The following is a 27,601-nucleotide window of genomic DNA, read 5'->3' on the forward strand; positions in this document are numbered from 1 at the left end:
TATGAAGACATGAGGGATAGCATCAATATGCATGAAGAAGAATATGATAATATTGCCAACAATGTATTTTAGTGAGAGACAGGGTCAGCACATTTCATACTGTACATTCAGGATAGATAATTGTTCTTATCATCAGTGCAAGTGCAACCTTGCTTGTTAACGTTTCAGCTGACACTGTAATATAATATAGATGCATGTCACATCACACACGATGGCGTCAAACACTCACTTCACCAAGCTGCCACAGCTTCTCATTGGACTGCATCTGGATCTCACTAATCATTCAATACGAGAAATTACCCATGTAGAATTTCAGCAGTAGCGCCTTAGCTCAGAGAGTGTGTGAGTGTGTGTGTGTGTGTGTGTGTGTGTGTGTGTGTGTGTGTGTGTGTGTGTGTGTGTGTGTGTGTGTGTGTGTGTGTGTGTGTGTGTGTGTGTGTGTGTGTGTGTGTGTGTGTGTGTGTGTGTGTGTGTGTGTGTGTGTGTGTGTGTGTGTGTGTGTGTGTGTGTGTGTGTGTGTGTGTGTGTGTGTGATCCTCTGAGGCTGCTGATCGTCTTATGGAACATGCTGTGCCTATGATACTCCAGTACAGACAGCTCACACATTGCTATTAAAAATGTGAGAAATCATGCTTCAATTACTAAGGAGCAGGGATATGACATTAGTGATGGGTATTCCGAGTCTTTTCGGCTCACCTAAATGAGGCGTTCATTTGGCTCCCAAACGGCTCTTGGTCCAGTGGTGCTTAAAATGTGATGAAAAGCAATGAAAAATAGCACATTTCTAATGTAATGCCTAAAGGGATGCCTACCATTATGTCAGATCATGAAATTTGTGTTCAAATACTACATTTTGCCTGACAAAATTTTGCATGGACCAGAATGTGGCTCTCTCCCCACTACCTATTGTTCCTGCAGTGAGGAATTACCGTCTCCAGATAATGTTTTTATAATGTTTCTATAGATCATCCTTTTCTGGTGCTCAAAAATCAGTAGCAGTAGTATACAAATCAGGTACTCAATTGAACGGCTCTCTCTCTCTCTCGATTCGGTTCCCTATGTTCTCCAAAAGATATCTGGTCAAAAAGAGCTGTTTGTTCATGAATGAATCATCACTGTAAGACGTCATCCAGGGCTCTGACACAATTCATCCTGATTATCTCTGATAGGTGTTGTTTATGCTCCATTTAAAGAAGCATAGCACTGACTCTGACAGAGAGGACGGAGACAAGGCTAAACACACACAGAGACATTATACCACACGCAGGCAAGCCTACGCACACACACAGATGGACTTACTCACGTACTCTCTCTCTCTCACACACACACACACACCCCGATGCATGGTACTCTCACACACACACACACATGCACACGCACACACACATACACACAACATTCTACAGTAGTGTACATGCTACATGTCTCTGCAAGGCTACTTGTCAAGTGAGGTATTATGAGTATGTTTTCACTCAGAGATTAATGCACCCTTGACATTTTACACCATGTTAGCCAGAGATCCCCAGGGACAGCCTGAGAAGAGAGCTGTAGTTATGTCCATTATAGACATGAACCATACCCCTGTACTGTACAAGCAAATGCCTTGGGAGCTGAGCTCTGTAGTTTCTTATTTCTCCCATCCACTCGAAAATGTTGCACCTCTGTAGGTTCTCTGTAGAGCAGATACGGTATAATGTGGAATTGTGTTCATCTTCAATCCTGGGAAATGACTGTGTAGTCTATTCTGAAATGAACATAACGCCACATTGTACATCATCTTTTCTCTAAGTCTATTTCAGTTATTTGCTGCAAGAATGGTAAAGTGTGTGTGATCTAGCTCATAGGCTACAGTAGCATAAATAACGTCCGCGTGCAGAGAAACTGTGCTATCTGTTTATGAAGCTTTCAATAAAAAGTGCTCCACGTGATATTTAAGAGAGCAAACCCCATCCATCTATTTCGATTGATTCAGTGCATTTTGGGCGGATATCGATATAATAAAATGCCACTTCAAGTTTTTTGAAGGGTGATCAAGCTGCGTCAAACCATTCGCTTTTTCCTTGCTGGTCTGGGGAGCAACACAAGATGGGAAAGCTCTCCAATCTCCGCGTGCTCAGCGGGACGCTCGACTGAACAGCGACAGTGCTGAAGATAGCGCTGTCTGCCGCTGTGCCCTCTGCCACTGTCCGTGGTCCTGAAGTCAAATGCGTCCCCTCTTACTCACAAGGGCGATGTAAAGCGCCGCTGTTCTGCACGCTCCTCTTCACAAAATTGGCGGTATAGGCGGAGGACTTGAATCGGGGCTTTTTCGCCTCAGCTTATTCAACTAACGAGAATCAAGCTATGATTGGTAGGCTACCATATTCTCTGCTTCTTCCCGGAGAGTGCGCACGGAAAAGTGTGGACAAATAAAATATCTTTAGTAGGCTAAACAACTTTTACTGGAGATGCTGGGTTTAAACTTGTTTTCTTTTAGTTATTTTTTCTCTTCTTAAAGGTGTATCTTCCAGAGTTTGGGTCTATTGTTCAAATTGTACTCGCTGCTGGATGTATGTTACAATGCATAATTATGTTTTTGATCTACCTGCAGCATTTGGAAGTTGATTGAAATGACTCTCACTGCCGTGGACGACTATGAGTAGCCTATTGGCAAAAATAGAAGGCAATATAATTTCGTACCATTTTTTTTCAAGGCTTCTTTTTCACACATCAGTACCTATTGTTATCTTTATCTACGGGAAATACGGGATTCTCTGAGTCATGTATCAGATTGATTTGTGTGTGCATATCACATCGCTCGCGCTGCTCCGAAGTCATCCGTACCGAAAATGGTCTCGTTTCTAACTGCTTTTACGCGCAACAACAGCAACTGAAGGGGGATTATATTTTTAACTGGAGCCTGTTGGTTTAATCCAATGGTCAATCTGGAAGTTATTGGATCTTGTGTTTAATCCATTCTACTGGGTTTGGATCTCTGTTGATCCCGACTCCAACTAGTGTAACCGAACATTTCAACGCGGTGAGTCTATAATGCCCAATGTATCCACCTTCCCATTCACTGTAAAACTCATCCTAAAACCTAATGTATTTTTTTCATTGTAAACACATCTTGTTTTTATTGTGGGGGGGGTTATCTTACTTAAAATACTGACATTCTGCAATGTATGTAAGAAATGTAATAATAGACAGAACATTATTCAGTGTTAAATCAACACTAGTCCATTGTCTATATGGGTCCACACTTTTCAGTGTTAAATTAACAGTGTGTTAAGCATTATTTGCATTTTTCCCAGAGTGTCTTGCCTTTCAGTGAATTGTAAAGCTACAAACCTTAACTGTATTTGTTAATGACAGAAACATGATTGTTGCATTCATCAAATAACATTTCCTGGCCATCAAATGAGATCCTATGCAAATATGTTATCATAAGATGTAATTAACACACTGAAACACTTCTATAATAAGATCTTATTTTGAGGGCTGCATTTTTACCTAATACAGTGGCCTGAAATTCATGGCTTTCATGGTACATCAGGCCTGCAAATCACATTATGCTGGCTTGGAAAGTGATGTGTAATTCCTATTGGAATACAGCCAGAGTGGGGATATTCAACATTTTGAATCTTTATTCACCCACAACCTGCATTTAGAAAGACTGCCAGGGTTTGGAAGACTAAGATAGGAGACCACACCATGGGTGTCAAACATACGGTCCAATCCGGCCAATTTAAAATGACTCAAATCAAAACTGTGTATAAAGTATAATGGACCTACATTCATACCGTTTCAGTGGGGCCCTCTGGACCTCATTGAAGATCAAATGCAGCACCCAGGGAAAAATGTATTTGATACCCCTGAGCTAAACCATTTAAACTGGAACAACCATTTCAGTAACGGGTAACATATTTTTCTCTGCCCCATGGCAAAAACTGTGGAATTGCAGGAAATTAGCTTTAAAACTTCAACATTTTCTCTTAGCCTCATGACAAAAAGTGTAGAAATGCACATTTTTCTCTCTGCACCATGGCAAAATGTATTGAAATGCAGTAAATTAGCTTATTTCCCCCAAAAAACGGTGGGTGGGCCCCTGGAGCCCCAAATGCGGTAATCCGGCCCTATAGTGCAATAAATCCAGCTCCCGGATTGGATTAGATTAAAAAAATGTTATTTATTTATTTTTGAGTAGCATAATATTAATTAACCAATCAATGTACATGCACAAACATAGATATTGAAACAAACAATTCTAAAAAGTCACCTGCAATAGAGCATACTGGGAAATATGATAAATATAATAATAATAATAATATGAGCATGGTTTTAATTTAACACTGGTTATTAACACCAACACTAGGGTTATTTTACATCAGTGAGTGTTAAATTAATTATGTTAGTGTTAAATTAACACCTGGATCAACACACTGGACCCGTGTTAAATTTAACACTAAGTGTTGAACTAACACTTGAGAATTTGCTGTGTTAGATTGTAAATCTTTTCTGGAATTGTATCCGTTGCTGTGGATACTTATAATTGAATATATACCATTCTATTTGCATGATATCATCAGCATGTTAATTTGGCCTTCGTGCTGCACAAACTGGGAATGGAATGGGCAAAGTAAATGCAACTTCGACCCTTTCCTTGACTGAAATAGGAATACCGCGGCGAAGGATGGGCCCTCTCTTTCCAACACCCTGCATTGTCCTCCTCGTCCTCCACGCCATCTTGTCACCAGCCTCCCTCAGTCCCGAGGATTACGCCGCGGACGAGGCAGAGCGAACTGCCAACAGCGACAACATAATTTTCGACGATTACCGGGGGAAGGTTTGCGTGGACGACAGTGGATTTGTTTACAAACTGGGGGAGCGTTTCTTCCCAGGACACTCGAACTGCCCATGCGTGTGCACTGAGGATGGGCCAGTGTGCGACCAGCCGGAGTGCCCCAAGATACACCCTAAGTGCACAAAAGTGGAGCACAATGGATGCTGTCCTGAATGCAAGGAGGTTAAAAACTTTTGTGAATACAGGGGGAAAACTTACAAGATCCTGGAGGAATTTAAGGTAGGGATGTTTGGTGTTTATTGTTTTAATTTGCATGGTCTATTGATCAGTGGTTTGTAAATCATTTTAAATGTTCAATTCTCATTTGGATGCAATTGCATTTGTACCACAATACACACTATAAGCAGTGTTGCTTATTTAGGTAGGCCGAATGAGCTAAGTGTGACAATTGTATGCGATCAAAACAACGCAGCAGTGTTGACTGGATAGCCATTCCACTCAGAACATCATGATTTTGTTTTCCCCCAAAGTTCTCTGCTCGTAGAGAATCTACACAGCAAATTCTCCACTGTTAAAGAAAGTCTAAATTAACAGTGTTCAATCAACCATGAAAGGATTGAGTCTGTGGACCTATATAGACACCGCGACAGTGTTAAATTTACACACTCCGTAGTGTAAAGCCTTATCCAAATATTTCCCAGAGTGCCATGCCTTTCGAGTAAATTGTAGAGTTACTGTATTTATTAGTGACAGATACATATTTGTTGCATTCATCCATTTCCAGTCCTATGGACTTCACCAAGTGACATCCTAAGTGGATATGTTATCTTTCAACATATATATTTAACACAACACCATACGTTTTTTTCTTAAGACCTTATTTTGAGGGCCTAGCTTCACCCTAGTACAATGGACTGAAAGTCATACACAGCTCATTATCATATTACCCAGCATTCAATATTGCAAACAATAATACAAAACTAAATTATTTCATTAGCCTTGAAACCATGTCTCTAATAAATTCAGTCATGGGTGGTAACTCTACAATTTACTTGAAAGGCAAGGCACTCTGGGAAATATTTAAATAAGACTGTACACTAAGCAGAGTTAACATTTAACACTGTTTCAGTGTAAACATGGGTCCACAGAGACTCAACATTTTAATTGTTGATTCAACACTCTTAGTCTTAATTCATTATATTACACTGTAAAAAACACAACTTGTTTTAATGGTAAATTACTGACAAACAGTTACCTAGAAGTTACTGTAAAAAGAAGTTCAGCATGTTACTGTACATTATTGTAAATAAGTGCCTTCTTTACAGTAATGTAGAGTTAAACCAAGGTTTATTGGAATTTACAGTAACGTAAAGTTATCTTAAAAACAAGTTACAATTTTTACAGTGTATAATACTGATAATAATGGCGCCGGAGGGGATGGCTGCCGTTTTACGGGCCCCTAAACAACTGTGCTATTTTGTTTAGCATTGTTTGTAACTCATTTTGTACATAATGTTGCTGCTACCATCTCTTATGACCTAAAAAAGCAATTACTCACCTAGAACTGGACAAAGTGTTTTTCTTTAATGAGTCCGATGCAAAATATATGCTGCTTTGTCAAGACAAGGCCCAAATCCCACCTTTACTCCAGACACATACAAAGCTCTCCCTCACCCTTCATTTTTGCAAATCTGGTAATTAATAATTATAATAATTATATCATCCTGATTACTGCTTACAAGCAAATACTAAAGCAGGAAGTACCAGTGACTCACGCAATATGGAAGTGGTCAGATGATGCGGATGCTAAAGGACTGTTTTGCTAGCACAGACTGGAATATGTTCCGGGATTCATCCAATGGCATTGTGGAGTATACCACCTCAGTCACCGGCTTCATCAATAAGTGCATTGGCGACATCGTCCCCACAGTGACCGTATGTTCATTTCCCAACCAGAAGCCATGGATTACAGGCAACATCCTCACTGAGCTAAAGGAGCGAACCATCAAACAGGAAAGCGTCAATACAGGACTAAGATTGAATCCTACTACACCGGCTCTGATGCTTTTCAGATGTGGCAGGACTTTAAAAATATTACGCACTACAAAGGGAAACCCAGACACGAGCTGCCCAGTGAAACAAGCCTACCAGACTTGCTAAATGCTTTTTATGCTCGCTTCGAGGCAATCAACACTGAAGCATGCATGAGAGCACCGGCTGTTCCGGCTGACCGTGTGATCACGCTCCCCGTAGCGGATATGAGTAAGACCTTTAAACAGTTCAACATTCACAAAGCCGCAGGGCCAGATGGATTACCAGGACTATCAGAGATCAAGGTAAGACCCAGGTGCAGACTGTCAAAGTAACACTGTTTATTGTAGCAACAGGGGCAGGCAAAGACAAGTCAAGGCAGGCAGGGGTCGAAAATCCAGGGTAAGGCAAAGGTACAGGACTGCCGGCGGACTCAGAATCAGGGACAGGCAGAGAGGTCAGGCGGGCGAGTACAGGGTCATAACAGGCAATGGTCAAAACCGGGTGACTAGCAAAGAAAGGCTGGGAAACGATAGGCACTGACAGGGAAAACGCTGGTAAGCTTGAACGAACAAGACAAAGAGCACAGGTATAAATACAGGGGATAATTGGGAAGATAGGTGACACCTGGATGGGGTGGAGACAAGCACAAGGACAGGTGAAACAGATCAGGGTATGACAGTACCCCCCCCCCCATAGCAGGGTGGCTGGTCGCCCAATAGCAGGGTGGCATAGAGAGGGGGCGAGTAAGGGGAGAAGAACAATTATCTTTCAGACCCACCAGTGTACTCCAACGAATATGCTAGCTCTCTTGAAGGGACAAGTAGACACAAAATGACCGGCTGTACCATAATACAGACAACTCTGGGTCTCAAGTCTGCGTACGCATTTGGTTGGAGACAGCCCAGCCCTGCATCGGCTTGGGAAGAGGTGAGTTTATCGGCTACAAGGTGGGATCCCTGAGTGAGCGATTGGGACAGCATTCAAACCTCTTCTCCCTCCTACGTTCCCGTAGCCGACCATCGATCTGGACGGTTAAAGCGATGAGTGAGTCGAGATCCATCGGTAGTTATCAGGCTGCCAGCTCATCCTTTACCTCCTCCAAGAATCCATGCAGGAACGTGTCTAACAGCGATTCTGGGTTCCAGGTACCCTCTGCTGCTAGCGTGCGGAACTCCACCACATAGTCTGCCGCACTGAAGGTGTCCTGCCGAAGCTGGAGTAACTTCCAGGCAGTCTCTCTCCCAGACACTGGAGCCTTCAACACCTTTCTCACCTCTGCCACGAATACCTGAGGCAGACGGCGGATTGTTGCTCCCATACCGCCGTGGCCCATGCGAGTGCCTTCCCGGACATCAGCGTAATAATATACGTTATATTCGAGCGGTCAGAGGAGAATGAAGAAGGCTGCAGCTCAAAAACGAGGGAGCACTGGGAGAGAAAGGCCCGGCAGGTTCTGGAATCTCCATCATTTCACTCCGGTGGAGGTAAGCGGGGTTCTCGGGATACCGGGGTGATGGTGCTGCTACCAGCTGGGTTACAGAGGGCTGGGAGGGTACCGTCGTGGTCGGCTGCCTAGTAGGCAACCCACGGACTTGCTCCAGCAAAATGTCCAATGCTTGGTCGTGACATTCGGCCGTGGCCTGGAATCCCTCCATCATGCCGCAAAGCAACTTCTCATGCATACCAATGGTGGCTTCTTGGGAGGAGATGGAGTAGCGGAGCTGGTCCAAGACTTCTGGGTCAGTCATGGCCAGTTCGTACTGTCAAGGATCAAGGTAAGACCCAGATGCAGACTGTCGAAGTAACACTGTTTATTGTAGCAACAGGGGCAGGCAAAGACAGGTCAAGGGAGGCAGGGGTCGAAAATCCAGGGTAAGGCAAAGGTAAAGGACGACAGGCGGGTACATGGTCAGGACAGGCAAAGGTAAAAACCGGGAGGACTAGCAAAGAGAGGCTGGGAAACGATAGGAGCTGACAGGAAAAACGCTAGTAAGCTTGAACGAACAAGACGAACTGGCAACAAACAGAGACCAACTGGCAAGTGTCTTCATTGACATTTTCAACCTGTCCCTGACCGAGTCTGTAATACTTACATGTTTCAAACATGTGCCCAAGAAAGTGAAAGTAACCTGCCTGAATGATTACCGCCCCATAACACTGACGTCGGTAGCCATGAAATGCTTTGAAAGGCTTGTCATGGCTCACATCAACACCCTCCTGCCGGAAACCCTAGACCTACTCCAATTCGCATACCGCCCCAACAGGTCCACACATTACACAATCGCACTCCACACCGCCCTTTCCCACCTGGACAAAAGTAACACCTACGTGAGAATGCTATTCATTGACAACAGCATTCAACACCATAGTGTTGCTGTTAATTGACTGTGTCCACATCACCAACAAACTTTCATGGTCCAAACACACCAAGACAGTTGTGAAGAGGGCACGACAGAGCCAATTCCCCTTCAGAATTCTGAAAAGATTTAACATGGGTTCCCAGATCCTCAAAATGTTCTGCAGCTGCACCATCGAGAGCATCCTGACCGGTTGCATCACCGCCTGGTATAGCAACTGCTCGGCATCTGGTCGTATGGCGCTAAAGAGGGTAGTGCGTACGGCCTAGGACATCACTGGGGCCAAGCTTCCTGACATCCAGGACCTACAGTGGGGCAAAAAAGTATTTAGTCAGCCATCAATTGTGCAAGTTCTCCCACTTAAAAGATGAGAGAGGCCTGTAATTTTCATCATAGGTACACTTCAACTATGACAGACAAAATGAGAAAAAAAATCCAGAAAATCACATTGTATGATTTTTAATGAATTTGCAAATTAAGGTGGAAAATAAGTATTTGGTCACCTACAAACAAGCAAGATTTCTGGCTCTCACAGACCTGTAACTTCTTTTTAAGAGGCTCATCTGTCCTCCACTCATTACCTGTATTAATGGCACCTGTTTGAAATTGTTATCAGTATAAAAGAGACCTGTCCACAACCTCAAACAGTCACACTCCAAACTCCACTATGGCCAAGACCAAAGAGCTGTCAAAGAACACCAGAAACAAAATTGTAGACCTGCACCAGGCTGGGAAGACTGAATCTGCAATAGGTAAGCAGCTTGGTTTGAAGAAATCAACTGTGGGAGCAATTATTAGGAAATGGAAGACATACAAGACCACTGATAATCTCCCTCGATCTGGGGCTCCAGGCAACATCTCACCAGTGGGGTCAAAATTATCACAAGAACGGTGAACAAAAATCCCAGAAGCACACGGGGGGACCTAGTGAATGACCTGCAGAAAGCTGGGACCAAAGTAACAAAGCCTACCATCAGCAACACACTACGCCGCCAGCGACTCAAATCCTGCAGTGCCAGACGTGTCCCCCTGCTTAAGCCAGTACATGTCCAGGCCTGTCTGAAGTTTGCTAGAGAGCATTTGGATGATCCAGACGAAGATTGGGAGAATGTCATATGGTCAGATGAAACCAAAATATAACTTTTTGATAAAAACTCAACTCGTCGTGTTTGGAGGACAAAGAATGCTGAGTTGCATCCAAAGAACACCATACCTACTGTGAAGCATGGGGGTGGAAATATCATGCTTTGGGGCTGTTTTTCTGCAAAGGGACCAGGACGACTGATCCGTGTAAAGGAAAGAATGAATGGGGCCATGTATCGTGAGATTTTGAGTGAAAATCTCCTTCCATCAGCAAGGGCATTGAAGATGAAACGTGGCTGGGTCTTTCAGCATGACAATGATCCCAAACACACCGCCCGGGCAACGAAGGAGTGGCTTCGTAAGAAGCATTTCAAGGTCCTGGAGTGGCCTAGCCAGTCTCCAGATCTCAACCCCATAGAAAATCTTTGGAGGGAGTTGAAAGTCCGTGTTGCCCAACAACACCTCAAAAGATCACTGCTCTAGAGGAGATCTGCATGGAAGAATGGGCCAAAATACCAGCAACAGTGTGTGAAAACCTTGTGAAGACTTACAGAAAACGTTTGACCTCTGGCATTGCCAACAAAGGGTATATAACAAAGTATTGAGATAAACTTTTGTTATTGACCAAATACTTATTTTCCACTATAATTTGCAAATTAATTAATTAAAAATCCTACAATGTGATCTTCTGGATTTTTTCCCCACATTTTGTCTGTCATAGTTGAAGTGTACCTACAATGAAAATTACAGGCCTCTCTCATCTTTTTAAGTGGGAGAACTTGCACAATTGGTGGCTGACTAAATACTGTTTTGCCCCACTGTATATACTAGGTGTTGTCAGAGGAAGACCCCCAAAATTGTCAAAGACTCCAGTCACCCAAGTCATAGATTGTTCTCTCCTCTACCGCATGGCAAGCGATACCGGAGTGCCAAGTCTAGGACCAAAAGGCTCCTTAACAGCTTCTACCCCCAAGCCATAAGACTGCTGAACAATTAGAAATAGCCACCTGGACAATTTCCATTGACCACCCATTTCCATTGACACTGCTGCTACTCACTGTCTATTATTTATGCATAGTCACTTTACAATTACAATTACCTCAACTAACTTGTACCCCTGCACGTTGACTCGGTACCGATACCCCCTGTATATAACCTTGTTATTGTTATGTAATTTTCTTGTCTTACTTTTTATTTTTATTCTACTTTAGTTTATTTAGTTAATAAAAAATTGATCTCTGCATTGTTGGTTAAGGACTTGTATTTAAGCATTTCACTGTAATGTCTATACCTGTTGTATTCGGTGCATGTGACAAATACATTTTGATTTGATAGTCATAGTGCAACATTAACTGACTTGCCTGGTTAAATAAAGGTAAAAAATAAATAAATAAATAAACTCATTAACGTATTGCATTATTTGACATCTGTCCTATTTACCTAATACACCAGATTTTGACGTTAAACTTTATTTTCCACTCAAAATGATGCCATAATATCCCCAAACTCTTTACCTAGCAAGAACCTTGAAATGTTAAGGTTAGGTAAGAACCCTGAAAAGGTTGAGGTCCTTTAATTTGGTTTTTCAAAATTCAAAATGATAATTAATTATAACAATAAGCTATCAAGTCAAATTAGGCAAACCAAATGGTCATCTAATCAAGGAAAAGCAAAAACAAAAGCAATCTGTCCATCAGTCAGTCCACAATGTGTCTTTGTGTTGTGGATGGGGTCTGGGCTGGCAGTTGCTGGATGGAGGTGGCAGTTGTGGTTGGTCAGTGCTGTGTCAAGGGTTGTTGCTGCTGTTGGGGCCAGGACTGAAGTCTTGTTGGTGCCGGGACCAGGGTGGAAAACTGGAGACCAGGAAAAACAGGAACCGGGAACAAGGAACTGGGGCTGGTTCAGGTGCTGGATGGGTATCTGGGTCTGTAGAGGGGAGGAAGGACAGCCTGACGAGCAAACAAACACACAAAGGTGCCTTAGACCCACAGGCCCATGGTGTTACTTTCCTGTGGCCTGATCACCAGGTGAAGGTTTGATCTTTGGTCCCTCCTCTGCACTTCGTCTGGTGGTCTGGTGCTGGGACTGGTGCTGGAAGCCGGGTACTGGGATGAGGCTGTAACTGTACCTGCAGAGGGGAGAAAGGATAACCTGAGGAGGAAGCAGACACACAAGGGAGCCCTAGACCCGGATATCGATGGTGGCACTCCCCTGGTCTGCTCGCTCCGGGTGAAGGTTAGATGTTGGGTCCCTCCTCTGCACCTCTTCCAGTATTCTGGTGCTGTGACTCGGTCTGGTGCTGGAACTGGGTCTGGTGCTGGAACTGGTGTTGAATCTGCAGAGGGGAGGTTAAGGTTAGAGGAGAGGCCGGGCTGGGCCTGAACCTGGTGGCAGAGAGAAAGTTGTAAATGTGCACATCTTATGACACAGCAAATCATGGTATCTTGTATTCAGGCCTACGCCTACTCTGTGGATTAGAAATGGACAAAATGAGATTATATTAGATAATCTGGTCGGCGTCTAGCCTATGTATTTATCCATCCTCCAGGCTTAGATTCACAAGCGTCTCAAGCATTTTTGCTGTGACAGTGGGGGGCGTAATGGATATGGCTGATTAGTAATGACACTGCTGCACAACTACAGGCACCTCACACTTTATCAATGGGCTTGGAGATTCCCCAAGCACATTCATCAATGGCAAACTGAATGCTTTGGGGCATGGTTGGAGCTGTACCACACTTGAGGTAGGCTGGCCTACTATACTGTCCTATTATACTGGATAAAATCTATGCATACCCAGGCCTACCCTAAGGCCTGAACTGGCCTGATATATTTATATGATGATTAATCATGGCAATTAGTCGTGTTGGTTGGACATTACATGATGGAAGAGGCTGAAGCACATTGTCAGTGTTGGAGGGCTATGTGTCAGTAGGGTGAGAGCAAGAGAAGATGGCAGAGTCATATATTTATTGTTCTGTAGTTGCCATGGCACCAGCCTAAACAGAGAGCTTAAACAGAGAACTCCTGTAAATGTGTACATATTTAATTATTTGTTATTTGTTTTTTTATTAGCTGTTTTGTTTTTGATAACATTGAGTTTTAGTGCATATTTCTGGTGTTTTTTACCCACAGATTTGCAGATAGACTGGCAGGTCAACTATTTTTGACTTGTTAGCTAGCCAATTGTTTTTGTTTGAATGATGCATCTGGACACTGTACCAGCTTTTTTTGTTTCACCTGGCTGCTGGTTCCTGATCTTTTGAAAACATCAATTTAAGAGTCACCTGAAGCCTGAGAAGAATGGGAGATGCAGTAAATGAATGCAGTGCTGAGGCAGAGGGCTTGTGGTTGGGGACGACTGGCTGGTACTCTGAACTGTGTGTGGTGAGCTTTCTGGCACACCAAGAGCTGCTGATGCGTCACCCAACTGGATGCCATACATTGTGAAAGAGGATAAGTCCAGTAGCTACACGACTCATGCTGGTTCCCAGAGTAGCCTTCTACATGACTGTCACCAGACTCTTCATCAACCATCTCCCTGACCATACTACCTCTGATCAAGCCATGAACTTCCCATCTCTATCTTTGGATGATGCATAGACTCAAAGACATGGCCTATTGGTTACCTAACTATAGCTAAACTACTCATGATGATGTATTACTAGTTTTTTTCTGCTTTTGAATCGCATTAAGATTGTTATGAAAAGTTCTGTAGAAATGTGATAAATTATTATAATTATTATTATTATAGTGTTGGTATGGACATGTCTTGTCTATACTGACCAATAGTGATTCTTATCAGTGGCTTGTAAACATTACCTACAGTATACTACAGCGCTGCTCATTTAATTTAGCTATGAGAGAGTCAGTTGAACCTACAGATTGGAAGAGTAGGATTGAGTAAAGAATAAGTCGATTTTCACTTGCATAGATAGACCCATTTTTCACCCACACACTGTTGCCTATATCCCCCAACAGTGTTTAATAGAACTCTGCCGGATAATGCAGCAATCATTCTAAGCATGAGAAGGAATTGTACCAACTTTTATCTGAGAACATATCTTAGACCTGTGACAGGAGGAACACCTGGGGGGATACACAATGGGCTGAATACAGTACAGTAGCTCTGACATGACAAACATAAACTAAATCATTCAGAGATAAGCCCTAAATAGTAATGCATATTGAGACTGTAATGCTTTTTTTTACTGATGTTAAATAGGAAATGTTATATTAGAAACAGTAGGCTAGCTAGATGAGCAGCTTAATCCCATGGTGCCTCCCTAATCTGCTGTTAGAGCATTGTTTTTCTCTCCCTGTCAATAAAAAACAATATACACTATTTACAGGGTTCATATTTGTTATTATAAACTGGGTGGTTTGAGCCCTGAATGCTGACTGGCTGACAGCCGTGGTATATCAGACCCTATACCACTGGTATGACAAAACATGTGTTTTTACTGCTCTAATTACATTGGTAACCAGTCTATAATAGCAATACGGCATCTCAGGAGGTTGTGGTATATGGTCAATATACCACAGCTAAGGGTTGCGTTGTACATAAGAACAGCCCTTAGCCCTGGTATATTGGTCTTATACCACACCCCCTCAATACTTATTTCTTAATTATAGTGTCAAGAAACATACCAACGCTTATGCAGTATCATATCATTCCTAGTATATCTTGTGTAAATTCCTCCAGTGAAGATGTGTATAGATCAAATTCAATTGTATTTTTCACATGCGCCGAATACAACAGGTGTAGACCTTTCCGTGAAATGCTCACTTACAAGCCTGTAACCAACAATGCAGTTTTAAGAAAATAATGAGGCTATATACAGGGGGTACTGGTACTGAGTCAATGTGTGGGCTTACAGGTTAGTCGAGGTAAAATTACTATGCATAGATAATAAACAGCCAGTAGAGATGTATAAACAAAGGGAGGGCTGTCAATGCAAATAGTGCAGATGGCCATTTGATTAATTGTTCAGCGGTCTTATTGTTTGGGGTTAGCCTTTTGGACCTATACTTGGCACTCAGGTACCACTTGCCGTGCGGTAGCAGAGGGAACAGTCTATGACTTGGGTGACTGGCCTCCCTCTGACAACCCGTAGTATGTAGGTCCTGGATGATGAACTAGGCCGTACGCACTACCCTCTGCAGCGCCAAGCAGTTGTCATACCAGGTGGTGATGCAACCGGTCAGGATGCTGTCAAGGGTGTAGAACTTTTTGAGGATCTGAGTACCCATGCCATATCTTTACAGTCTCTTGAGGGGGAAAAGGCGTTGTTGTGGCCTCTTCACGACTTTCTTGGTGTGTTTGGACCATGATAGTTTGGTGGTGATGTGGAAACCAAGGAACTTGAAACTCCCGCCCTGCTCCACCTCAGCTCCATCGATGTGAATGGGAGCATGTTCAGCCTTCCTTTTCCTGTAGTCCACGATAATCTGCTTTGTTTTGCTCACGTTGAGGGAGAGGTTGTTGTTTTGGCATCACACTGCCAGGTCTCTGACCTCCTCCCTATAGGCTGTCCAGGGTTGGGTAGGTTACTTTCTAAATGTAATCCATTACAGTTACCTGTCCAAAATTGTAATCAGTAACGTAACTTTCAGATTACCCAAACTCAGTAACGTAATCTGATTACATTCAGTTACTTTTAGATTACTTTCCCCTTGAGGCATTAGAAGAAGACAGCAATGTATGTTACCAATTGAAGAACATATTTTGCAAGATAAATCTATGTTAAAGTGTATATTGCTGGCCATATATTTTTTTTATTTAACCTTTATTTAACTAGGCAAGTCTTACTGTAAATTGGTCAGTGTAGTTAGATTAACAAGAATTTAAGCTTTTGCCCATATCCAACATGTCTATGTCCCGGGGATTTTTTTGTTTGTTTCTTACAACCTCATGCTAATCACATTAGCCTACGTTTGCTCATCTGTCCCGTGGGGGATATTCTTATTTACAATGACGGCCAAACCCTGGCCTGGACGACGCTAGGCTAATTGTGCACCGCCCTATGGGACTCCCAATCACGGCTGGTTGTGATACAGCTTGGAATCAAACCATGGTCTGTAGTGATGCCTCTAGCAGTGAGATGCAATGCCTTAAACCACTGCGGGAGCCCAAAATATATGGATGTTACATTTTTCTTTATGGTTTGGTTATGTAGGCTTCTTCTAACCCATCACCACATACAATGATATGATTAAATGATCATATTTACATTAAAATCACAATTCCAGTCATTCCAATAAATGTTGTACACCTTGATCTTCAAGAATAGGACTTTGAAATATGGAAATCTAGATTAGCCAAATTGTTTTACCTGAGCATAACCCCAAAACTAAGGATTTATTAGCCAGCCCTACTCTGATGTTTATGATTTTGTTGTCATGGAGGACTGATTGGGCTCAATGATTCAAGTTGAAAAATAAATGCTGCGCTCATGGAATGCCATGCTTTGAGCGCTACTTAAAAGTGCTATTATCATGTGAAAAATGAATGCCATATGCTGCATTTGCAATAGGCCCATTGTTTACCTTTCGTTGGTGACACTTTTATCTCGTTTAAAGGGCAAATCCACAGATGAAACAATAACAAAATGGATGCCCTGCCTCTGTTTTTGGTAAAAAGCTGAGGGATGGGCCACGAGAAATGAACCACTCTCAGATTAATAGACAGAGCTATTGATGCAAGGACAGACAGTCCATGATATATAAAAGTATTGTTTTAATCATGTTATGAGGCTACAGTGTTTGTTTACATTTACAATGTTTACAAACTTCGGAGAAAAACAAGCTTACAGTTGAAGTCGGAAGTTTACATACACCTAAGCAAAATACATTTAAACTCAGTTTTTCACAATTCCTGACATTTAATCCCAGTAAAAATTCCCTGTTTTAGGTCAGTTAGGATCACCACTTTATTTTAAGAATGTGAAATCTTGGTTCCAGGAAGATTTCTTTTGGTTTTCCACAGAGGGTTTTACATGAAAAGGGTTATCCTATGACCCTTTTGGAACTTTTTTTCCATTATACTTTAGTATTCAATGTGCATGCAGTTGCTAATGGCATTCATTTCCTTTACATGTAATGTGTCCACAATCATCAACTTATGTGATGATTAGCATTAAATACAATTATGCAAATGTTCCATTTCCATGGTCCCTAAAGTTTGATATAAAAGTTAGACAGTAGCTAGGTTTCAATCTGCATAAAGAAAACATGTGCATTTTCTAACCAAAGGTCTGTTTCCACCAAATGAACTTGTTGTGGATAAAAATCAGTGCGTGATGACATAGTGCACACACAAAATAATGATGTACCGAATAAAAATCTAAAGTTCAATGTGTTTCCATCACTTTTTCAACTCTACCGATAGTTTTTTGTCTTCACAAAACTGTTGAGTTAAATGGCAAATGTGCCTACTCTGGCTCTGGTCTTGGCACCTGCGCACTAGCCAACAGCCAGCAGATACAGTGCGGGTTAGCTAGTCTAAAAAATGAGATTATTATGAGATGAGAGTATTTTTATTTGTCAAATAGCAGTCAAGCATCGCTCATCATGTCCCCAGAGTAAAACCCTCAAAAGTTATTGGAAAGCAGCATCAAGCTCATCACAGTGTACTTTCACCACCCTGTGAAGTTCATCATAACTTATTTAATCTGTAGCCTAATAAACAGCATGGTTTTCCAAGTAGTGGGAGGACCACACACCATATTGTTGCGTGACTTCAAATGGACTTTGTTTCCACCAACATTTCCCGCATAATTAATTTTACTAACACAAAAAGATCCCACCATGTCGAACTAACAAATTATCTGTCTATATTTAGAAAATTATACCGAAACTTCCTGTTTCCATCACAGTTTTTTAAAATATATACGATATGACTTTACTTGCATAAAAACTGTGAATTGAAACGTGGTTAGTGGGCACCAAACTTTGTAATTTTTGTTTGTAAGAAATCTCATCTCTCGAATAGCTCAGTTCATTGATTTGATTTTCCTATTGTCCATGTTCCATCTTTGTCCTTGATCACATTCTTCAACTCAATTCAATTCAATCACAATGTGACTGCTCACCCCAGTGAAACACATGCAACTAATTTTAGACTCCATATCATTTACAAGGCTTTTAGATCTCCAAAAAGAGCATGGCATTAGCTAATTAGTATGGGGGACTTAAGTAAAGCAGTGTGTTGCTAATAAGATTGTGAGAGATCAGCCCTTTAAACCTGTGTACTTAATCCATTGTGATCAGTGACTGGGGGCGCGTCCCATGGCACCTTATTCCCTTTATAGTGCATTACTTTTGACCAGGGCCCTTAGGGTAGTGCACTATAAAGGGAATGGGGTGACATTTGTAACTCAGCCTGGCTGGATCGGTGTTGAGGGGACGAAGCCTCTTAGGCCTGTATTGGGATGCAGATCCATGCTCCCCTCAGGGAGGGAGAGAGGCCTGTAAGTAAAGCCTGCTGGTTTGATGTGAGATCAAGTCCATCAATAGTGCAGCTCACCCTCACATCCCCACTAACCTTGAGTGGCAGGGCCGGGCGAGAGGGAAGGACATTTCACACCTCTTGAAAAACCATTCATTTGTTCCTATCGATTTTCTCACCTGAACAGAGAAATTACAGGGAGAGGCAGAACACAGAGGGGAAACTGTGGATGGTCAATGAAAATAGCCATTTTCAGATAGTTTAGATAAATAATTGATATAGCAAAGAATTCCCATTGACCACAGCTTTGAAGCTTTGATCAGATCACTGTTGTGGGGTTGTTGATCCGTGACAGGCATCTGATGACTTGAGGAAGCTAAAGTCATAATCACCATGGTTGTGCCAGAATGAAAGTGCCTATTTATGAAAGTATTAAAGACATGAAAGTATAATTTCTCTTTGAATTACTGTATAAAACGATGACTGCATAGTGTCCAGCGGAGTAAACAAAAAATTGAAGGGTGTTGGTAGCTTCTGATCAAAGCCCCAATTAAGAGGATGCTGACAGGGCTGGCTGGTTAACCTTTGGCGTGGGCTGCGGTGGCATTTCCTTGGCCGTCGTCCTGGCTCTTTATGCATAGCTCCGCATTTACTGAACACAGCAGGCGGGGAAGGAGTCCAACAGAGATCTATATCTTTAAGACCCACAAGGCAGGTTCGATCTCTTTAAGGTTGGAGATCTCTCTGATATCTCTTCTAAACAAAGAGGCATGCAGACATAGGGACCATGAGAGAAACACTGGGGTTTTGGAACACAAGCAGTGTATTTAAGACCAACAAGGCAGGTTTCATCTCTGTAAGGTTGGAGATATCTCTGAAGGTTGATTCACACTACTGTGCCAAGGGCCAGGCCGAGCTGAGCCATGATGCACTGGCTTGGTTAGGCATTTAACATATTTGCTGGAACCGTGCTGGAAAGGACAATGTAGGAAGGATGTATAGGAGCCAGGATGTGAAAAGGGTATTCTATTTCTCCTAATCACAAGCCAAGAGAGAAACACTGAAGTTTTAATCTCACAGATCAGACTATATCACCACCTTGTCCAACATTTTGTATCTCATAGTAACTAATTCACTGATCATGGAATAGGGAATGTGATCAATCTTTTGAGCAAGTGTCTCAGGGTTACATTCTGTATAGATGTAGGATCTTCATTTGATCACTATTTTGTTAATGAGAATTTCCCTGCACAGCAGGAAATGTAAACTTGTAGTGTATTCAAGGTTTAAAAAGGCTTTTAAAGTTTGTCATTTCAACTTTAAAATGTCATACTTAATTTGCCCTAACGTAAAATGTATCAACTCCTACAAAAAATGTCCATTAATAATAATCCACATAATAATCCACATTTACGGTTGCTGTATTATTTTCCTGCTGGAGAAAACTGGCTCAAATTAAGATACTACATCTGTAGATACCTTGTCAGTAATAAAACCCTTTGATAAGTAAGGACTCTCTAAGCATTGATTGATCACGGACGATGCCCTGTAATCTGTTAAGAAATATGATCCAGCCTTAAAGACCTCATTCATCAGAAAGTGAATCTTTCCTTCCACAGAATGCTGAGTCAGTCTCTATTGGGCAGTGGTCCATTTTTAATATGGATGTAATGTAGTTGATGTGGAGCTACTTTCTTAGCCTGATGGACAGTTATGTGGTTTGGTGATGGGGACGGTAGAGTGAAAACAATAGTAGTTCCATAGAAAAACAGTCATATTTGTGAGTTAGTCTGTAGAAATCAAATCACATAACTATGGGTGGGTCTTTGCTGCTGTGTTGTATTCAGTACTATAGCACACTAAGTACAGTTTCATTTCAGATGCATGTAATGTAGAATATAACACAGATATATATATATACAGTATATTTATAAGCTAGAGAGATAGTATACAGTATGTATATAAGACAGTATGAGAGAGTTGTGCCACTCAACCTCGGTAGGTGTTTCACCTACAGGGTTCCCCGTCCGACGAGGAAGGGACCAGTCCGCCCGCCGTCGCGCCCGTACTACCCCCGGTCCTACCCCCGGTCCTACCCCCAGCCTCTGCAGCGCAGCTCCAATCAAGAACCAGGAAATATAGGGTGAGTTCAGATCCCAGGCCACAGATATAAAACAACTGTTCTATATCTATGTCCCAGGTGAGAAGAACAGGACTTGACAGGCTGTAGGGCTGAAATCCAATCAATCCCCATCCCATCCGTGCTCCTGACTGAGATCTCTAGGGAAGAGGGGTGAGAGATGGGCTGAGAAGGACCTTAAAGACATTTGTTGTTGGGTCCCCATCCATTCAAAAATGACACAAAAAGCAACTGTAATCTTACAAGCTACACTGATTTATTTTGTTTTTACATAACGTTAATCCTCTTAAATGTGTAAAAAACATTATGAACACCTGCTCTTTCCATGACATAGACTGACCAGCTAAATCCAGGTGAAAGCTATGATCCCTTATTGATGTAAAGTGTTAAATCCACTTCAATCCATGTCGATAAAAGGGAGGCAGGTTAAACGAGACAGGTTAAAGAGGGTGAATGGGCAAGACACAAGATTTATGTGCCTTTGAATGGGGTATGTTAGTAGGGGACAGGCGGGCCGGTTTGTGTCAAGGACTGCAACGCTGTTGGGTTTTTGACGCTCAACAATTTTCCGTCTGTATCAAGAATGGACCATCACCAAAATGACATCCAGCCATCTTGACACAACTATGGGAAAGCATTGGAGTCAACATGGGCCAGCATCCCTGTGCAATGCTTTTGTCACCTTGTAGAGTCCATGACCCAATGGATTGAGGCTGTTCTGAGGGCAAAAGGGTGGGGGTGGGTACAACTCATCAGCTAACATCACTTCTCGTGAATTTCTAAGCATTTATGTAATAAAAAAAGCACATCGAGGCTTTATTCTTAATGTTAAATGACTGATATCATCTCATAGAACAAAACGTATTTGATCTCCTAAACTTGTGTTAACCTCAGACCATATTTTTGCCGTTTATCCCAAAACCCTATTCTTTCCCCACTATTTTTCCCATAGGGATGGCTGAACAAGCCAGAGGGGACTCATTTCCGTTTTTTAGGAATACAAGCTGGCGAGCTCTATTACCCACATTGTTACAAGAGGCAGATTGGACACAGTTTAATAACACGGGAACCCAAGAGATCCAGCTCTGAATCTACTGAATAGTAAAGCACTCATCAGAATCATAACAGAAGTGACTGCAGTGGAAGTTTCTAAATAAAATGCAGTTATTTACGAATGACACTTTTGGACAAAATGTCAAGGTTAAGGTTAAATGCTGAGGGTTTTATAACTCTCAGCTCTCTCAACTGCCCAGTCTGACATTGCAGCAGCTTTTTAAACACTGATCAAGCTCACAAGAGTAGTGTCTGACTGCAGTAAAAGTTCTGCAACAAAATGCAATGCCTTTCAAGATCACAATCACAAATATTACAGGAAAACCAATTTACAAAGTAATGAACCAATATATCACCCTTTGCACAGCAGAAAATGATAGAATGGAGGACAGAACACACACTTTTACACACACGTGTGCATACACACACAAAAAAACTTCACCGCCCACACTGCACATCCTACACTAATTAGTTACTGTGCTCTTCAGCACTGACACCTATGAAAGGAAACCTATGAAAAGCATCTAAAATGAGTTGCTCAAATTGATTTTCCTATCCAATTTGCCTGAAGAAAAAAGCATTGTTTTAATTTGAAAAGCTGATTAAGAGAAGCAAACAAGTAGGTCAGAGATAACTGGAGCGTTGAACTTGTTTGAGAAAGTTCCCCGCATAACTTACGTTAAATGAGTCAACTGAGTGAGGTAAATGAAAGCTAAAAAAGATTGCCTTGTGTCTTTATCTGACTTTGGATACCCCTTATACCCCCCCCATCCCTTCATCTCCCATCTCTACCTCTCCTCTCCTCTCCCATCCCTTCATCTCCCATCTCTACCTCTCCTCTCCCATCCCTTCATCTCCCATCTCTACCTCTCCTCTCCCATCCCTTCATCTCCCATCTCTACCTCTCCTCTCCCATCTCTACCTCTCCTATCCCTTTATCTCCCATCTCTACCTCTCCTCTCCCATCCCTTCATCTCCCATCTCCAACTCTCCTCTCCCATTCCTTCATCTCCCATCTTTCATCTCTCCCATCCACCTCCCCTCTCCCATACCTTCATCTCCCATCTCCAACTTTCCTTTCCCATATCCACCTCTCCTCTCCGATTCCTTCATCTCCCATATTTCATCTCTACCTCACATCTCCCATCCAACTCCCATCTCCACCTCTCCTCTCCCATTCCTTCATCTCCCATCTCCATCTCTCCTCTCTCATTCCTTAATCTCCCATCTCCACCTCCCCTCTTCCATCCCTTCATCTCCCATCTACACTCCACTCCACCTCTCCCATCCCTTCATCTCCCATCTCCAATCCACCTCTCCTCTCCAAATCCTTCATCTCCCATTTCCACTCCACCTCTCCTCTTCCATCCCTTCATCTCCCATCTACACTCCACTCTACCTCTCCTACATTCTGGTAATATAAGATGTTGTTTTGACGTAACTTAGAATAACGTTAGAACCTGAATGGGCTCACAAATCACCATATAGTTTGATCCACAAACTCACTAACACACCCCTCGGCATGGCAAAACATGGTCTTGGTGTTTTTCTTTTTTTTGTGTGTTACTGTCGTACTTACAGGCCGTGGCATGATTAATCCACTTCACCGAACGGTAAATCTCACACAAAAGGTTGCATTCAAAGCACTCTAGCACTGTTACAGTAAATACATTGATGGACGCATGCACTTGACTGCAATGTATTATTGATATGCAGGAAGTACATTATACAGTGGATACTTCCCGTTCATTTTAAATATACTTTAATTTCAGATGTATCAAATGTATAACAATGCATCCAGTCAAGAAATTGCATTCAACATGTTTTTCTTGTCATGATTACAGAGAAATATGTCATTATTCCGGTGATCATGTCAAATAAATTAATCTGACAGTCTTTGTAAGAGACACTGTGACAGCACATGAACATGTACCGTAGGAACGTAACACAACTTATACAAAGGAAATAAATAATAGCTTCAGTTGAATTCAACCATCCATATCTAATGTATCCCTCGATGAGTAGTGTGCAATTTCTTATTTTGTTTCATTTTCTATCTATGCCATGAAGAAGCAAATGTTTGTTATATGATGGTAAATATAGAGTGCAGTAAAGGCTTGTCAGTGTTTTAACTTCATTACCTTCCCCATAGATTTGGCAGTGGCACCAGATCAAGTAAATTCAGCGAGATATATCCATCCATTTACATCTACAAGAAAACTGGAGGCAGTAATCTAGTGCTGAAAATATTTGTTCAAGGTCTCTTACTAATTAAGGTATTTTAATGACAATTGAGTGCTGGTAAAAAATATTCCAAAGGAAAAGGGATAGAGAAAGTTACAGGTATGTTGGATGATCAGTTGCAGGAAAATATGTAAATTAGATAGATTGATATCAAGTAGATATAATAATAATAATAATAATATATGCCATTTAGCAGACGCTTTTATCCAAAGCGACTTACAGTCATGTGTGCATACATTCTACGTATGGGTGGTCCCGGGGATCGAGTTTGAGGAGTTTTGTGTTGTCTGAAAAACAGAGGAAGCTCTGAAAATGACAGGTTTCATGAAAGTCTGTATCATGAAATTGCATGTTACTAGTTACAAGCTGAGGATGCTTGAGTTGTCTGACAGTTCACTTTTACTAAAGGTTCAATAAGACCATTATCCCAGAGCTGCAGTTTTATAACGATTCCATAGACCTTTAAATGCCTTCATAAAATTGTTACTGCCAGTCTGTGTATAATAAAGTGTTTTTTAAAATTATTTATGACAATAAATTACATATATGATAAGGCATTTCATTGGGGGCCTAGTTATGTCTAGTGATGTTTGATACTGGAGCTCTGAGGCATGCATCAAAATCTCTATGCAGTATACTTCAAAGCAGTGTGCTCATGCCTGTATCACTTTATCAGAAGCATGTGATCAATGATGTCTGAAGTTTAGTTTCATCGAACAACCACCTGATTGGTTTGTAATTGGTAGAAGACAAAAAGGCTGTTGCGCACAAGATACGGGGTGTGGGACGTCATCTATAATAATTTGGCAGCTGTAAATTATTTTTACCAGCAGGTGCCACTAATGTACACTGTTTTAATCAATGCCTCGAGTCATGAACCTGTTTTCAAGACTATTGGAAAACCACAATGCTTCATCAAGCTTTGTTTCACTATCACTAATTATACCCTAATACAGTGTTAAGAATCTCCTGTTTTACAGGTTACATCAAGCCTGCAAGTCACATGCTGGCTTACAAAGTGACGTGTAACTCCTATTGGAATCCAGCCAGAGTTAGGATATCCAACAAGTGGCATTTGTTAATCACCTGCATTCAGACTGACTGGCAGAGTAAGGCAACTTGAATACTGAGACTGTCAGTCATCCAAACTGGAACAACCATCTCAGTAACGGGTGCAATACATCCAATAGATTGGATTAGTTTAGAAAACTATATGATCTTTATTTTTGTGTTGCATAAAATGAATCAAACAAATAATGCACATGCAAAATAACAGACATGCTAGGAAATATTATATATGGTTCTATGTAGAACCCTTCTTGCCTTCCAAAGAATCCTTCTTGCCTTCCAAAGAATAATCAAATAACCCTTTCTTCCAAAAATAGTTCTTAAGATGTTAACGTTCTAGGTAGAACCCTTTGACTTACAAAGAACCCGCTTTTAACCCTTTTTTTCTGAGTATGTACAGTTGAAGATGGAAGTTTACGTACACCTTAGTTAAATACATTTAAACTCCATTTTTCACAATTCCCAACATTTAAAAATTCCGTCTTATATCAGTTAGGATCACCACTTTATTTTAAGAATATGAAATGTTAGCTTTTATTTCCTTTATCACATTCCCATTGGGTCAGAAGTTTACATATACTCAATTAGTATTTGGTAGCATTGCCTTTAAATTGTTATCTTGGGTCAAACGTTTCGGGTAGCCTTCCACAAGCTTCCCACAACAAGTTGGGTGAATTCTGGCCCATTCCTCCTGACAGAGCTGGTGTAATTATGGGATTGAGGTCAGGGTTTTGTGATGGTCACTCCAATACCTTGACCTTGTTGTCCTTAATTAAGCCATTTTGCCACAACTTTGAAAGTATGCTTGGGGTCATTGTTCATTTAGAAGATCCATTTGCGACCAAGCTGTAACTTCCTGACTGATGTTTTGAGATATTGTATCAATATATCCACGTAACTTTCCTTCCTCATAAGGCCATCTATTTTGTGAAGAGCACCAGTCACTCCTGCAGCAAAGCACCCCCTCAACATGATGCTGCCACCCCTGTGCTTCACGGTTGGGATGGTGTTCTTCGGCTTGCAAGCATCCCCCTTTCTCCTCCAAACATAATGATGGTCATTATGGCCAAACAGTTCTATTTTTGTTTCATCAGACCAGAGGACATTTCTCCAAAAAGTACGATCTTTGTCCCCATGTGCAGTTGCAAACCGTAGTCTGGCTTTTTTTTATGGCGGTTTTGGAGCAGTGGCTTCTTCCTTGCTGAGCTGTGGATATAGATAATTTTGTACCCGTTTCCTCCAGCATCTTCACAAGGTCCTTTGCTGTTGTTCTGGGATTGATTTGCACTTTTCACACCAAAGTATGTCCATCTCTAGGAGACAGAATGTGTCTCTTTCCTGAGCGTTATGACGGCTGCGTGGTCCCATGGTGTTTATACTTGCGTACAATTGTTTGTACAGATGAACGTGGTACCTTCAGGCATTTGGAAATTGCTCCCAAGGATGAACCAGACTTGTGGAGGTCTACAATTGTTTTTCTGAGGTCTTGGCTGATTTCTTTTGATTTTCCCATGTCAAGCAAAGAGGCACTGAGTATGAAGGTAGGCCTTGAAATACATCCACAGGTGCACCTCAAATTGACTCAAATTATGTCAGAAGCTTCTAAAGCCATGACATAATTTTCTGGAATTTTCCAAGCTGTTTAAAGGCACAGTCACCTTAGTGTATGTAAACTTCTGACCCACTGGAATTGTGATACAGTGAATTATTAGTGAAATAATCCGTCTGTAAGCAATTGTTGGAAAAATGACTTGTGTCATGCACAAAGTAGATGTCCTAACCAACTTGCCAAAACTATAGTTTGTTAACAAGACATTTGTGGAGTGGTTGAAAAACGAGTTTTAATGACTCCAACCTAAGTGTATGTAAACTTCCAACTTCAACTGTATCACAAACTGTGAGGCTTAAAAGTAAAAGTCATGCAGTTTCAGTCGAAAAGACTGCCATTTCACCCTCAGGCACAAACTTGTTTGTTTGTTCTTGTTTACCATTGAGCTCAGTACAATTAGGGAGCGTTTCCATGGATAAGAGCCCTTGGCTCTGAGGCCAAACAGTGTTATTTAAGGCATAGACAGGGGATCTGTCTCAGTCTGGCAATTACCTATGTACAAAGTTTAAACACCTTGGCTACTGAGAGGGCTCAGGCTTCTCCTCTGTCTCTCATCACCCTATTGACACACACACACACACACACACACACACACACACACACACACACACACACACACACACACACACACACACACACACACACACACACACACACACACACACACACACACACACACACACACACACACACACACACACACACACACACACACACACACACACACACACACACACACACACACACACACCAGCTAGGCGGAGGCACTGCTCCAAATGTA

The 27,601-nt window shown here is 41.8% G+C and overlaps 1 protein-coding gene across 1 annotated transcript in view; it reads left to right on the forward strand.

Annotated features, from left to right (window-relative positions):
- Positions 1 to 2,088: 2,088 nt before the first annotated feature.
- The window catches only part of LOC124028461 (von Willebrand factor C domain-containing protein 2-like), a 40,640-nt gene continuing 15,127 nt past the window's right edge, over positions 2,089 to 27,601 (forward strand). The window contains exons 1-2 of the mRNA XM_046340533.1: positions 2,089 to 3,019; positions 4,656 to 5,062. Coding sequence (XP_046196489.1) covers positions 4,673 to 5,062 — 390 coding nt within the window. The 5' untranslated portion in view covers positions 2,089 to 3,019; positions 4,656 to 4,672. The remainder of the gene's footprint in view (positions 3,020 to 4,655; positions 5,063 to 27,601) is intronic.

Source organism: Oncorhynchus gorbuscha, linkage group LG01 (assembly GCF_021184085.1).
Source record: "Oncorhynchus gorbuscha isolate QuinsamMale2020 ecotype Even-year linkage group LG01, OgorEven_v1.0, whole genome shotgun sequence".
Taxonomy (NCBI): Eukaryota; Metazoa; Chordata; class Actinopteri; order Salmoniformes; family Salmonidae; genus Oncorhynchus; species Oncorhynchus gorbuscha.